Source organism: Protopterus annectens, chromosome 14.part0 (assembly GCF_019279795.1).
Source record: "Protopterus annectens isolate FY-2018-M chromosome 14.part0, PAN1.0, whole genome shotgun sequence".
Classification (NCBI taxonomy): Eukaryota; Metazoa; Chordata; order Ceratodontiformes; family Protopteridae; genus Protopterus; species Protopterus annectens.
This window is the reverse complement of record NC_056748.1, coordinates 613,880,474-613,894,354: the sequence shown is the minus strand read 5'-3', so window position 1 is coordinate 613,894,354 and position 13,881 is coordinate 613,880,474. Positions and strand designations below refer to the sequence as shown.

Here is a 13,881-nt window from a genome sequence, read left to right as displayed (position 1 = left end):
CACCTGTTTGAGCTGCTGCCTTCTGGCAGAGGGTTCAGGTCCATTCCTTCAACAGACTTAAGAACAGTTACTATCCCAGGGCCATACGTGAACTGAACAATGCTAAATATTCATACTGAGTACAGATAATAGCCATTTGCACTATAAGGCATATGTTTACATTCCTGTGCACCTTAATTTATTCCTTTCATGTTCAATATACCCAAGTGCAATAACTTAGTTGTTTACTGCAGTGCAGTAAACAACTATGTTATTGCACTATAAGACATATGTTTACATTCCTGTGCACCTTAATTTATTCCTTTCATGTTCAATATACAGAAGTGCAATAACTTAGTCGTTTACTGCACTGCATTGCATTATATTGTATTGTTTGGCATTGTATTGCGTTATATTCTCATATTTATTCATGTTCATTATATGTGAATGCACCTTAGGAGGATTGCTACAAATTTTATTGTACTAGTGCAGTGACAATAAAGGAATCGTATCTTATCTTTTTATCTATATGCTTGTTTCCTCTGTACCTGCCAATCATCAGCCGCCACGCCAGAGTTTGTGTTTGCTCAATCTTGTCAATAGATTGTCTGCTCAGAAACCACCATTGGAGGGTGTGGCAGCCAATCATGATGGGGGGAGGGGTCAACTTCCAGCCATTTATGGAGGTTTTTAGGCCCTTTTCACTTATGTTTTATTACTAGGTCCAGTTTATAACATCTCTCATTTCAATGGCCTGATTTCACTCCAACCCAGCTCCAGACTATGGCCTCCCACATTTAAGGAAAGACCAAAATTGGTCCAGGCTGGGAAACTACCTAGAACCTCCAGACACAACATTAGCAACACAGAGCTCAGGCTGCTGCATGGTGTTTTGGGCAATGGAAAAAACTACCATTTCTTACTCAGTTATTAGCTTTTAAGAACCTTTAAAATGTTATCAGTCAACAGCCATAAAATAAACTTTTAAAATACTTTTATGTATAAATGTTTAATTAATAAATGAATTAATACATTATATCAGAAAACAACATTATCAGATTTCTCTGCCTTTTGGAAGGAAATGCGAATCCACTGCATTAGAGAATAACAAAATGCAGTGAAGCATGGCTGCTCCTAATGGATGGGATGAGGCCTCACAGATATTCCATCATAACTAAGAAGTGCACTGCAAATAAGAAACTGAAGTCAGTGATGTCCAATGCTTTTCCAGATCTGGAGTGGGAAAAGTTTTGTGATATTACTGCAAAACAATTCACATATTATAGCGCATTACAGATTAATTATATCCCTAAAGATTGACAAGGTAGAAAGCAATGACTGCAGGACTGCAGAAATGCAGTTGGACAACACATGCAGAAGTTTAGTTTGCTGTCCTATTCCAGCTCTGACATTTCTGTAGTGTACAATATCAGTTACATGTCTTTTCCTGATCAGTCTCTCTGAAGGTATGGTGGTGTCTCTGAAACAGGAGTTGCAATTTCAAGAAGCCATGTGAGAAAACTGATGATACAAAGAATCAGCAGAGGACAAGAACTATAATACTGACTAAAATACCAGATGTTGTGCCAGGTAAAATTGTGACAGCTTCCCTGCTGCACCACTGTGCTTTGAATCAGGCTCTTGCATTCACTAAAGACATTTTCAGGTGGTACAGCTGACATTCTCAAACATACATGTATACATATGTGAAATTATTGATGGCCAAAAGAGACAATTTGTGTATTTAGACTGCTTGTGGTTTGTAGCTAGCTACTGGTAGCTGCCTTATTTGCCATCTCGCCCCACTGCTTCTCCATCTGTCCTGTGTTCTCTTCAAAGCATTACTCAAGTCAGAGTTACCAGCCATTCAGACAGTTTAGTCCATACATCCACCATTCTATCTACATGAAGCAAAACTTCCTCAGATCCAGATTCAAGTTTGTTTATTCAGCTTTCAGCTAAATCATATCTGCCCTTTCCCAGCTCTCCTCCAGAATTACATATATACAATAAAAATCAGACAGGGAAATTACTTTTCATAATGTTTGCCAAGTTACCCTTTATCAGTCTTACCTTCCATGAACATTTCTACTCCATTTTAAAATAATTAACTTAAGCAGTATTCTTCTTCCCATAAAATAACATGTTCTTTTTTCCCCACATTTTTTGCCTTTAGTGAGTATTCCTTCTATGAACATGCAGCTTCACTTCATCTCCTCTCTTCTTAATACATAACCCATTACATGACAGTTGAATAATCACAGCAAACTAAGTAAGACTCCCTGAAGGCTTTAAAGCAGCTAGCAAGACCATTTAAATCTTTTGTTTGCTAGAAGAACAGTGCATATTTTTACAATCTTTCTGAATTACAGTCCGTTTATCCCTACAATATATATAGTCCATCACATCTGTAGCCCCTCCATGCAAGGGATATCACTCCTCTTATATGAACTCCATAAGGGGCAGTATATTTCAAAGTAGGCTTTATCAGTTTATTAAATGTTTTAATGTTATTTCCTTGGATACAGTTTTGAAATACTGCAGTAATGACCACGTTTCCCCTGTCAGCTGATATTAGAAGGCCTTTATCTTTCATCATATACATGGACTCCCAAGTCCTAGTATATATTCATTATATGTAATCTGACCATCCAGTGATGACTCGGTAAGAAACCTAGACCTTCCAGATACATTACTGCACTCTATTCAGTGTTAAAAGTATAAGTTGTTATATGTTACCAAAATAAGTAATTGATCGGTGAGGATGTGAAGGGACAAGTCCTGTTCATAGGTAGCATTTATCCTGAAATTAGTATTAGCAGCAGATCTGACTTAACAATACTGGCCTGGTATACTGACATCACTGTTGTATAGGTTAAACAAAAAGAGGTACAGGATAGGTCATCTAACTATAGGATTTTTCCCATCCCATGTTATCTCAGTTTTGAATAAAGCCAGATATGCAATTTCTGTAAGAAGTATGGTTTATTAGCTCCTGTAGGAAGAAGGGAAGTGTTTTATTGTTTTATGACTTCCAGCAGCTGCACCAGATTTGAGCAATGCTCATGTGTGTGTGTGTGTGTGTGTGTGTGTGTGTGTGTGTGTGTGTGTGTGTGTGTGTGTTTGTGTGTATTATTGACATGTAGGTGCTAAAATTCTGGCAGCTTCTAGTGATGGGGGATAGTGTGGGAAACAGAGTCAGTTGACCAGATGTGTGTGATATTACTCTGTAAGCCAGAAACAGTATTTAGATATTAGTAGGAGATTGTTCTCCTACATGTCAATAATATACACACAGAAACATTGCTCAGACCTGGTACAGCTGCTGGAAGTCATAAAACCATAAAACACTTCCCTTCTTCCTACAAGAGCTAATAAACCATACATCTTACAGACACTGCTTCTCTGGCTTCATTCAAAACTGTGAGATAACATATTTATGGCCTAGGCCCAATAGTTTAATTTTCTTACTATTTTTAAAGTTTATCTTCTGTCAAAACATATGCATTTAATTCAGTTACAATATTACATGTACATTTTAACACAAGCAGCTTCACAAATAAATTTCCAAATCATTTGTACAGATCAGTATGCTTGTATCCATGAAGTTAGCGATTTACTGTACAATGTACATAGGGATAACTCTCCCTGATATTCCGCCAGTGTAGTCATTTTATTAAACAGACTGTTTTTATTAAGTGTACACCTCGGGTTTTATAATAAAGTTGTAAATATCAATTGCCAGCCTGGCGGTGTAGAGGGATAAAGCCTCAACTATGACCCAGGCAACCTGAGTTCAATTAGCAGCTCGGGCAACTGATGGTGCTGGCAGAGAGGATAGTTTGTGCATATCCTGGGAAGGAAGGGTGGTTTTACAACTAGCTTTGCCTGCTACAAATTTTTTTTTTAAAGACAAGGTCTCACTGCCTCTAAAAGCAGAAGCCAACTGTGGCTGCCCAGCTAGTGATGATTTATATGAATACACTGCCCATACAGACTTTTTCCTTCCTTAGTCATATGCAGTAGACTACATATGCTACAAATCATTCCTGCTTGGTTCCACTACAATTTAATTAGGCAAGACTCCATGATTCACTGCAGTGATCAGTGTCTGGCAAGAGATACAATGTCCCTTCATGAGGGGAGCACCCCTCTGCCTCCAACTAAATATAATCTATTCTGAAGTGTTGGCACACAAGGCTGTGTTATGTTTATTTGAAGGGATCTTTCTGTTGCTTGAAAGATTTGCCAAAATAAATTCATAGAATCTCGTTTCATTAAAAGGTATATCATGCAATTGTTGTGATACTTTGATACAATTATAATTTCTTGCACATTCTATATATGTCCCACATAGATTTATAAAATTATGGTATGAGCCACTGAAAATTAATCTTGTTGAAGGAATTAATATTTTACTGGGAAAGAAACTTGTTCCCAAGTGTCAAGGGGCATTGTGTCTCACACTCCTTCACCTAATATAATAATCGCCAGAAAAAGTGAACCACCTATAAGAATTATTCATTTAAAAAAATTAAAAAAAAATATTCATTTCTTCAGATAATGAAGAATTGATGAATTGCACTTATAAACATTTAAATATTTCCAATTTTTGGCCCCAGGTGTCACCAGTGTTCCTGGAAAAATGATATTGCATGTATCCACTGCTCCCACTGTTATAAAATATATCTTCATATTTCTCCCAGTTATTTCTCTTCCTAATTTCACCATATAACCTTATGACCTTGTACAGCTCTGGCCTGAGCTACAATATGTTAATAATAGAACTGAAGAAGGACAACATTTTTTACCACATAAGGGCATACAAAATGCAAACCTTTCACGGCAGATATGGTTTAGCTGAAAAGCTGAACTTTTACATCTCCTCTTCATGTAAATAAATAGTCATTACCTCTATCTCCTGTTCCAGTGTTAAGTCACGCTCAAGACAGCATTGTACCATTTCTGTGGTAACAGGAAAATTTTGAGGCAGTTCTGTGCAGCTCTCAATCATAACAGGATTACAGCCATTCAGAAACTGATATCCAAACATAAAGTCCTCCTTCCAGTGCTGCATCACGTATTCTAAAGGAAAATGACAATTAGAGCAAAATGTTAAGATTGAAATAAGCAATACTGTAGCACAAACAGTCTGAGGAAGGAATCAATTTACCTAGGAAAGGACTTCTAAAATTATGCATTCAATATATCTATGAAAGAACTTCTACAATTATCATTTTTAAAGCTGGATTAAGATGAAATGAGTAATTTTAAACTTAGCAATATCTGCTCATAGCATGACAGAGTTTCAGACTAACTACATCTCAGTTAAATATCTGGAATGGCTTAGTGGTAAATCACTTTGCCTAGGGTGTACAGGTTCCTGGGTTTGAGCCTTGCAGAGGTTGTTTATATTATGGGTTGGGAGGGTGGCCTAATGTTTAAGGTGTTTGCCTTACAAACACAAGGTACAGGGTTTGAGTCTCAAGGGATAATTGGCTAGGCTTAAAATGGCTCACAAGGGTAGTTAGCCTAGTACTAACCTATGAACCTATAAACAACCAAGTACATTGTTAAGGACACCTTTTCTTCTCATGTTGTATAAATCTCATTGAGTTTCTCCCTCAGGAAGTAATACGTCTTTCAAGGTCTGGAACTGACAATGCAAACATTATTTATATAAACTATCACATTTTCTAATAATTCCATTAGTTCCGCACCATTAACCTTCAGCTTGGAAGGAAATCTTTGCATTCTTGTGCACTCAGATTGTCATTTATGAATGTTCCACCTCACCATTTGACGCCTTTGGTAGCTAAAACCATTTAGCAATGTCTATAGCCATTCTTTCTTTTGTTTTTGATTCTTTTCACTAATGCATTTCATAACACCAGGTGGAGATGAGATATTATGTTTTATGGATGCTCAGTTTCTTCTCTGCAGTACCACCATACACAAATATGCATGCCATGGCAAACAGCACAGTACATAGGCAAGCATATATACACCATCAGAACAATGTAGCAAAAGATACCATAGACATGTACTAGTCCTCAGAATAGTTACCAGTCCCTGAATCATAACAGAAAGAGAATGACTGACTGAAATCATTCAGCATTTAGGAGGGACAGTTGCCATCTGTTATCTTTATATTGTATTTATTAACTTATGAATATGTACAAGTGAAAATACAGTCATCATTAAAACACGGTTTACTATCAATTTTGCAAAGGCAAAACAATTTCTGTTCACAATGTCAAAGTACACCATCAAAAATAGAATGGCGACCGCATTACAATGTCGGATCTGCAGATCGAAGCAGCAGATGATATCTGTATAGGAGCTCATATACATGAAACTCCTATACAACATATTTATTTATTTATTTCCAGTTTGATAACCGGGGTTGTCCACTGGGCTCAAGGAACCCTTTTTCAGTGGAGGCCCGGGGAGAAAAGCTCCAAAATTAACAAAGATAATCACGTTTTTGCAGGGGGGCAAGCTGCCCTGCACCCTCCCCTCATACCCCCTGCTAACAATATATTCCAACTCTGCAAAAGCACTACAGTGGGGATATGGATGAATTTCCAAACCCCACTATACCGCGATCTCCATATAGTTTGCCAAACACTTACAGCCGAATGCACTATTGCATTCGCATACGTGTGTACGACATTGCACTTCATTCTGCATTTTGTGAATGACAATCTGACATTCAGTATAATAACTGCCATCCAACTGTCATTCTCAAAAATAATAGTAAACCTTAAAACACTATTACAACCATATGATTACTGTATTACAAACATAAACAAGAAAAAGGACAATTTCTGGAGGGAGACACAGATACAAAAGGATAAAATTATAAGGTAGGAAAGCACAAGATAGTTCCTGGGAAAGAAAAAAGGGGAATTATTTTATGGATTTATATTCGCAAAAATTCAATGACATGGTTCCATAAAACTTGCTATGGAAACTCAAGCAGGGGAGAAGTCTTCCAATTGTTCAAAAGAATCCTGTTTTCTTTTATTAAAGAGTGTAATATTTTCTTCTTCTGATTAAGGAAAACAACTGAAAAAATAAGGGATTTGAGTCACAGTTGAACAGTCTTGGTTAATAATATCAATAATATGAGCTATTTTCTACCACCAGACAGGAACCTTTAAAAATTATATCATGGCTTTAGTAAGTTATGCTACAAAATTATGTATACATGCAATCCAGCTATATAAAACATTAAATAATCATACACCTTTATCACGATACTATTGTGACTGGTGTACCATTTCTTTTATTTTATTTTATTAATACATTATTGACCTCTTAGTCACACTAGGTGTATTCCTTCTTTTCAGGAAAGACCTGAGGTAGTATGTATATTGTCAAGGGAAAATCTGGCCAGGATATCAGGGAAATCCCCCTACTGTTTGTGGTAAGTGCTGTGGGATCTTTTACATCCATGTGAGCTACCACCACCACCTCAGACAGGTGGGACTTCAGTTTAACATTTCATCCAGGAGAAAGCACACTCAGGTTTGTAGCACCCTCATTATGCTGTATCACAGTTTCAATACTGGAAAATGAATCCAAGCAGCTGGTGTGGAGATAAGCTCCACAGTCTTTTCATCGTTCAGCATAAAAGGAGCATGTGCTACCTGTTGATCGACTGACACTAATCTTTTTATTTCCAAACACCTTTATTGAATTATCACTTGTGACATAGGCGAATTTACATTCATATAAAAGTAATCACACTATAATTAACATAAACATTTTACTTCACATATATTGCAATATGTCAAATAACCTGTGCAGCATTACATAAATTATTAAATTCCTGCCTTTTTTTTTACTTTTTTAAACAAGAAACATCTTTATTAAGCTATCACTTACAACACTGGCATTTATACAGATGAAAAGAAACCACACCTACACAATCCTAATTGCAAGCATTTTACATCACAATCCATACCGACACATTCCCAGTTGCAAGCATTACACCACTTATAATCTACCCAATATTTTTCAGTCAAACATTACATAGCTCATTTAAGTCCTACCGCCTTTTAAACCTCACTCCTCCCTTGTAAGTATTGTTCCCACAATTCCCATTTTTTTCATATGTAGTTTGCTCTTACCCTTTCCTAAAGATCTCAGTTCCTGTTGTTTTATCTCTGTTACTATATTCACTACTTTTAGTATAGTTAGTTTAGATTTTGATATCCATTTTCTAGTACCTGATCTTTTGGCAGCCACCATTATTAGACACAGCAAAGCCTTACCATGCCTGGGCAATTTTGATTCTGTATCATAGCTCAGAAAAATCATCTCCCTCGTCAGACCAATTTGCCCAACCAGCATCTCCAAGAATGCATCCCGCAGGGAATCCTTAAAGTCCACCAACTCACTGCACTCCCAGAAAATATATTCCCAATTCCCTCCTTCTTCCCCATCACACCGCCAACATTTGCTGTCTGGACACTAATCTTCATCATAAACTTTAAACAATCATCATGTACATACTACTTTAGTATGAAACAAATCATTTTAATCAGCTCTGCATTCTTTTACTAGCACTAACATGTACTGTCAGAGAATTTTCTCAGCTGAGCATTTATAAACAGTGCAGTAAAGAACACATACAAATGTGCAACTTTGGCATGCCTACATTGACAATCACCTTTTGGTGAACTGGAAATGTTGACAGCATTACAGGAATAAAGTAATCTTATTTCATTCTTCTCTTTAAGGCTGTAACTTGACAAATCCCCAGATTACTCACATTATTGTCATTATTTTTGGCACATACGCCTTTTCCGTGTAAATGCTGTACATTTCTTAAAATGCTTCAGAAATTAAGCAAACGCTTGATTTCTATTCCTCCTTCCTGTAGCATCTCAATACTTTGCATTATTTTGCATTCTAATCTCTATGTTGAATACCTAGCAAATGATAGATAAGAAGCAGCCATCTTCAGTCATAACCTACATAAGATACGACTAGATGTGAATATATCACACTTAACCAGTCTTCTCTAATCAATGTATACAAATCACTCAGTTCCACTTACCATGACACAGTCCCTCCATCTTTTCTGCTCAGTAGCTAATTCACAGGTAGCAATCATGGCCTTCACTTACCAAGCAATAACCACTGAGCTACACATTCACCAGATCTCATCATCTGCTCCAAACAATTCTCCTACCATCATATAATTTACGTCTTAATTATAAAATAGCCCTAGAAGCTTGGGCTCCCAGAAGTTTCCAAAAGTTTTACTTTAAATACACCTCTACAAATACATACCAGTTCAATAACTCATTTACTACTGCATACTGTGCCTCCTGTTACCCTTAATCGAGTAAGACTTGTTAAGCTCCTTCACGTCCTTGATTTACTAGTACAGGTAGCCACCATCCAGTTCATAAAATATTTGTGTTTGTTTTTTAGTGCTTGAAGCCTGAGTACCCTCTTCTACGCGATAAGGAAGAAATGCTGGTGCCCTTCAACAAATACCCATAATCTGACTGTGACAATTCTAGATTGTTTACGGACCAGCAAGTAACTTAAGATGACCCCAAATATGTACCCTGTTATGATGATACAGACATACACTACCATTTAATCCTCTTTTATAAGCATCTCTCAAAATGCAGCTATTGGAGAAGAATCTTAACTCTAAACTCCTGAATCACATTTTATTATGGAAGCCTCTCATTTATGTTAATGTATAATGCTGGTCTGCTACTTTGTATCATTACTTATTCACTTTCAATAACTACACTAGTGCAACATGTCCTACTATAACATTACACACAAAAATTCCCCACTTATGAATAAGGGTCCCCAACTGGGGTAACAGCCCATATGTTCATTAATTCCATTCAGATGTAAAAATTAGTGCAGGGAGCCAAAGTAGCTTTTAAAATTCACATATCTTATTTCACTCATATCAGTATATTAATACTCAAGGGGGGGGGTCTTCTTTAAAATATAACATGAACATTCAGTTGCTGTGACTCTGCATTTAAACATGCACACATTTGCCTGCTAAACACATCAGGAAATCTGACATTTCTTGTACATAAGGGTCAATAGTGTAAAAGCATTGCACAAGGAGGACACCCAACAGCCAGCACACACACACTCAGTGCCAGGGTTCACAAAACCTTAATATTCTATATACTTCTGTTTTATTCATATATCACAATCACTATGAATTATCGTTAACTATCCAGTAGAGAAACTCAAATAGGGCGCAGCGATATAATGGTCACTTGGCTGCAAACAACACAGATTAGGGACACTTGGCAATCCAAAAAAGGATGACCCTAGTAAATGTCTGTCTTAAATTGACATTACAGACTCAACACACTGATTTGTAATTCAACTACTTTCAGTTACAAGAAATGCAATTCCAATGCAGTCAGATATATTTACAGCAATATATTAAACATGGAAAAGCTGATGATGTCATAAAAAACACTAAACTGTTAATGCTACAGTATCTCTAAGTATATAAAACACCGCAACATCAAAATGGTGAAAAGAAATCACAGCAATTCTACATACTATGAGCAATGCTCAAGGAATTTAACACAATCTTCAACACTGCATAATTATGACTACAAACACTCATACACAGTATAAAAAGGAAATTCTTTCAAGTTTAAAGTGTGAATACTCAGCCTAATTACTATCAACCACCTTCTGAACATGATGCAGTCTGTTCAATCACCACCCTTTACAAACTCATATTGGTCAGCAATGCCCATTGCTTGCATACATTCATAAACAGTGTCATTCCAGAAGGAAAAGATCTTTAGAACTACTGGATACATCAGCTTGGACTTCAGATTTTTCAGGTGGCATTTACGCATAAACTCAAAAATTGAGTTCAATGAATAGCAGTCTGGATGGAAAAATCATTATGAAAGTCAACTTTTTGTACTCAAAACATACAACATTTACCTGGTTGCCATAGCTAAGTTAAAATGTGTCCCTCTGTAAACCAAGATTTTAATCGGTGGCATAGCATCAGTTTTGTAGTAAGGGAAGCTAAAATATAAGTAAGTAAGTGTGTGTGGGTGTGACTGATCAATGTACCTTAAATAATGTCAGTGATTTATATGGTTTAAAGACACTGCATTTTCCAACTGGCTGTGTTTAAGATCGACCTGTTGCTACCAGTACATCCATCATGGTTTTAAATAACAAAAACCCCTAACTAGTGTTGAAATACTTATTAAAAAATATTTTTTTTTTCATTTCTAGGTATTATGGCTTTATGTCTGTTTAACTGTAAGTTAACCCATGGTATATGAAAAGTGTCACACCATTTAGGGGTATCAAGTGTGTGAACCATAATCCACAATGAACCATATTACACTGCTGAATCCCCCCCAAAAATAAATAAATAAACAGCTTACTTTTTTCATTTATTAATAGAAGCAACACACAGCCAGAGCGAGCCATTCATCAGTTGCTATAGCATGTCTCACAGAGGCAAGCCAGCTGCTGATTTTCAATTCTGCAGCTGCACAACAGTTTATTGTCACCTTACACTCAAATTATATCAGCAGAGAAAAGGTAAAATGTGCTAGCAAACAGCTACTAACTTTTTAACTTAACACAGCACTAGTGACACTAGTGTTTTACAAAACATTTAGTGATACACAAATGCCTACCCATGAGTTCAGAGATGAAGCCGGGCAGAATTACAGGGCAATATTCTTAGTCTATCCCTTCATATTTTCTTAAAAGTAATCCATATAGAGCAGAGCTACATGGTTATGCAAATCACATCTTTCAGGATTGCTACAAAAATGTGGAGGCATTTTGTTAAACACATCTCCCTATCACAAAAGCCTAACATGCTTAGCACATAAGTGGTATTGGGGACAGCTATTACGCAGATAAGGGGCTTTCCATATTTGCATATCAGTAGGGTTAATAGGGATGAATCTAAAAGGACATCATTTTCCTACTAAACATGTAAATGGCCCTGAACGTTCACCAGTAAGTACTCATTTACCAAGAGAATATGTAGTTGCAAGGGGAAGGAGAAAAAGGATGACTCAGTACTGTACATTTTAAAAGGAGGTAAAAGTACCGACTTTACCTAAAGACATTTTTCCATATTATTTTAGTGTTTTGGCATACACGGACAAACTACTGAAAGCCTCATTTGGGGAAATGATTAATTTTGGTGTCAGTGAAGTGCTTGTACAGATATAGACACATTAATCTAGGGGTTGTTGGAGGAAATGTTTCATTTTGGTGTTAGTGAAGTGCTTGCACAGACATGGGCAAACCACTGATGGGGTCACTGGGGAAATATTTCATTTTGGTGTCAGTGAAGTGCATGTGCAGACGTGGACAAACCACTGATGGGGTCACTGGGGAAATATTTCATTTTGGTGTCAGTGAAGTGCATGTGCAGACGTGGACAAAACACTGATGGGGTCACTGGGGAAATATTTCATTTTGGTGTCAGTGAAGTGCATGTGCAGACATGGACAAAACACTGATGGGGTCACTGGGGAAATATTCATTTTGCTGTCAGCGAAGTGCATGTGCAGACATGGACAAAACACTGACGGGGTCATTGAGGAAATATTTCATTCTGGTGTCAGTGAAGTGCTTGTGGAAACATGGACAAACCACTGATGGGGTCATTGGGGGAAATGTTTAATTTTGGTATCAGTGAAGTGCTTTTGCATATTTGGTTAAACTACTGAAGGGATTGGTGTGGGAAATATTTCATTTTGGTTCCTGTGCATACTCAGTGAAACTACTGACAAGATTGCTAGGGCATATGTTTCATTTTGGTGCTTGTGCATACTTGGACATGTTATTGAAGGGATTGCTGGGGGATGTATTTCATTTTGGTGCTTGTGCACACTTGGACATGTTATTGAAGGGATTGCTGGGGGATGTATTTCATTTTGGTGCTTGTGCACACTTGGACATGTTATTGAAGGGATTGCTGGGGGATGTATTTCATTTTGGTGCTTGTGCATACTTAGTGAAACTACTGAAGGGATTGCTGGGGGATGTATTTCATTTTGGTGCTTGTGCATGCTTAGTGAAACTACTGAAGGGATTGGCGGGGGAAAATGCTTCATTTTGGTGTAGTGTTTGTGCATACTTGGGCATACTACTGAAGAGATCACTGGGAGAAATGTTTCATTTTGGTGCTTGTGCACATTTGGACATGTTATTGAAGGGATTGCTGGGGGATGTATTTCATTTTGGTGCTTACGCATACTTGGTGAAACTACCAAAGGGATCACTGGGGAACATGTTTCATTCTGGTGCTTGTGCACACTTGGACATGTTATTGAAGGGATTGCTGGGGTATGTGTTTCATTTTGGTGCTTGTGCACACTTGGACATGTTATTGAAGGGATTGCTGGGGTATGTGTTTCATTTTGGTGCTTGTGCACACTTGGACATGTTATTGAAGGGATTGCTAGGGCATATGTTTCATTCTGGTGCTTGTGCACACTTGGACATGTTATTGAAGGGATTGCTGGGGTATGTGTTTCATTTTGGTGCTTGTGCACACTTGGACATGTTATTGAAGGGATTGCTAGGGCATATGTTTCATTCTGGTGCTTGTGCACACTTGGACATGTTATTTAAGGGATTGCTGGGGGATGTGTTTCATTTTGGTGCTTGTGCACACTTAGACATGTTATTGAAGGGATTGCTAGGGCATATGTTTCATTCTGGTGCTTGTGCACACTTGGACATGTTATTGAAGGGATTGCTAGGGCATATGTTTCATTCTGGTGCTTGTGCACACTTGGACATGTTATTGAAGGGATTGCTGGGGGATGTATTTCATTTTGGTGCTTACGCATACTTGGTGAAACTACCAAAGGGATCACTGGGGAA

At 37.4% G+C, this 13,881-nt stretch overlaps 1 protein-coding gene across 1 annotated transcript in view; it reads right to left on the bottom strand.

The window, feature by feature from the left end:
• ALOX5 (arachidonate 5-lipoxygenase) overlaps positions 1–13,881 on the bottom strand; it is an 825,341-nt gene that overhangs the window by 493,816 nt on the left and 317,644 nt on the right. Inside the window, exon 6 of the mRNA XM_044056362.1 lies at positions 4,892–5,064. Within this exon, the coding sequence (XP_043912297.1) occupies positions 4,892–5,064 (173 nt within the window). The remainder of the gene's footprint in view (positions 1–4,891; positions 5,065–13,881) is intronic.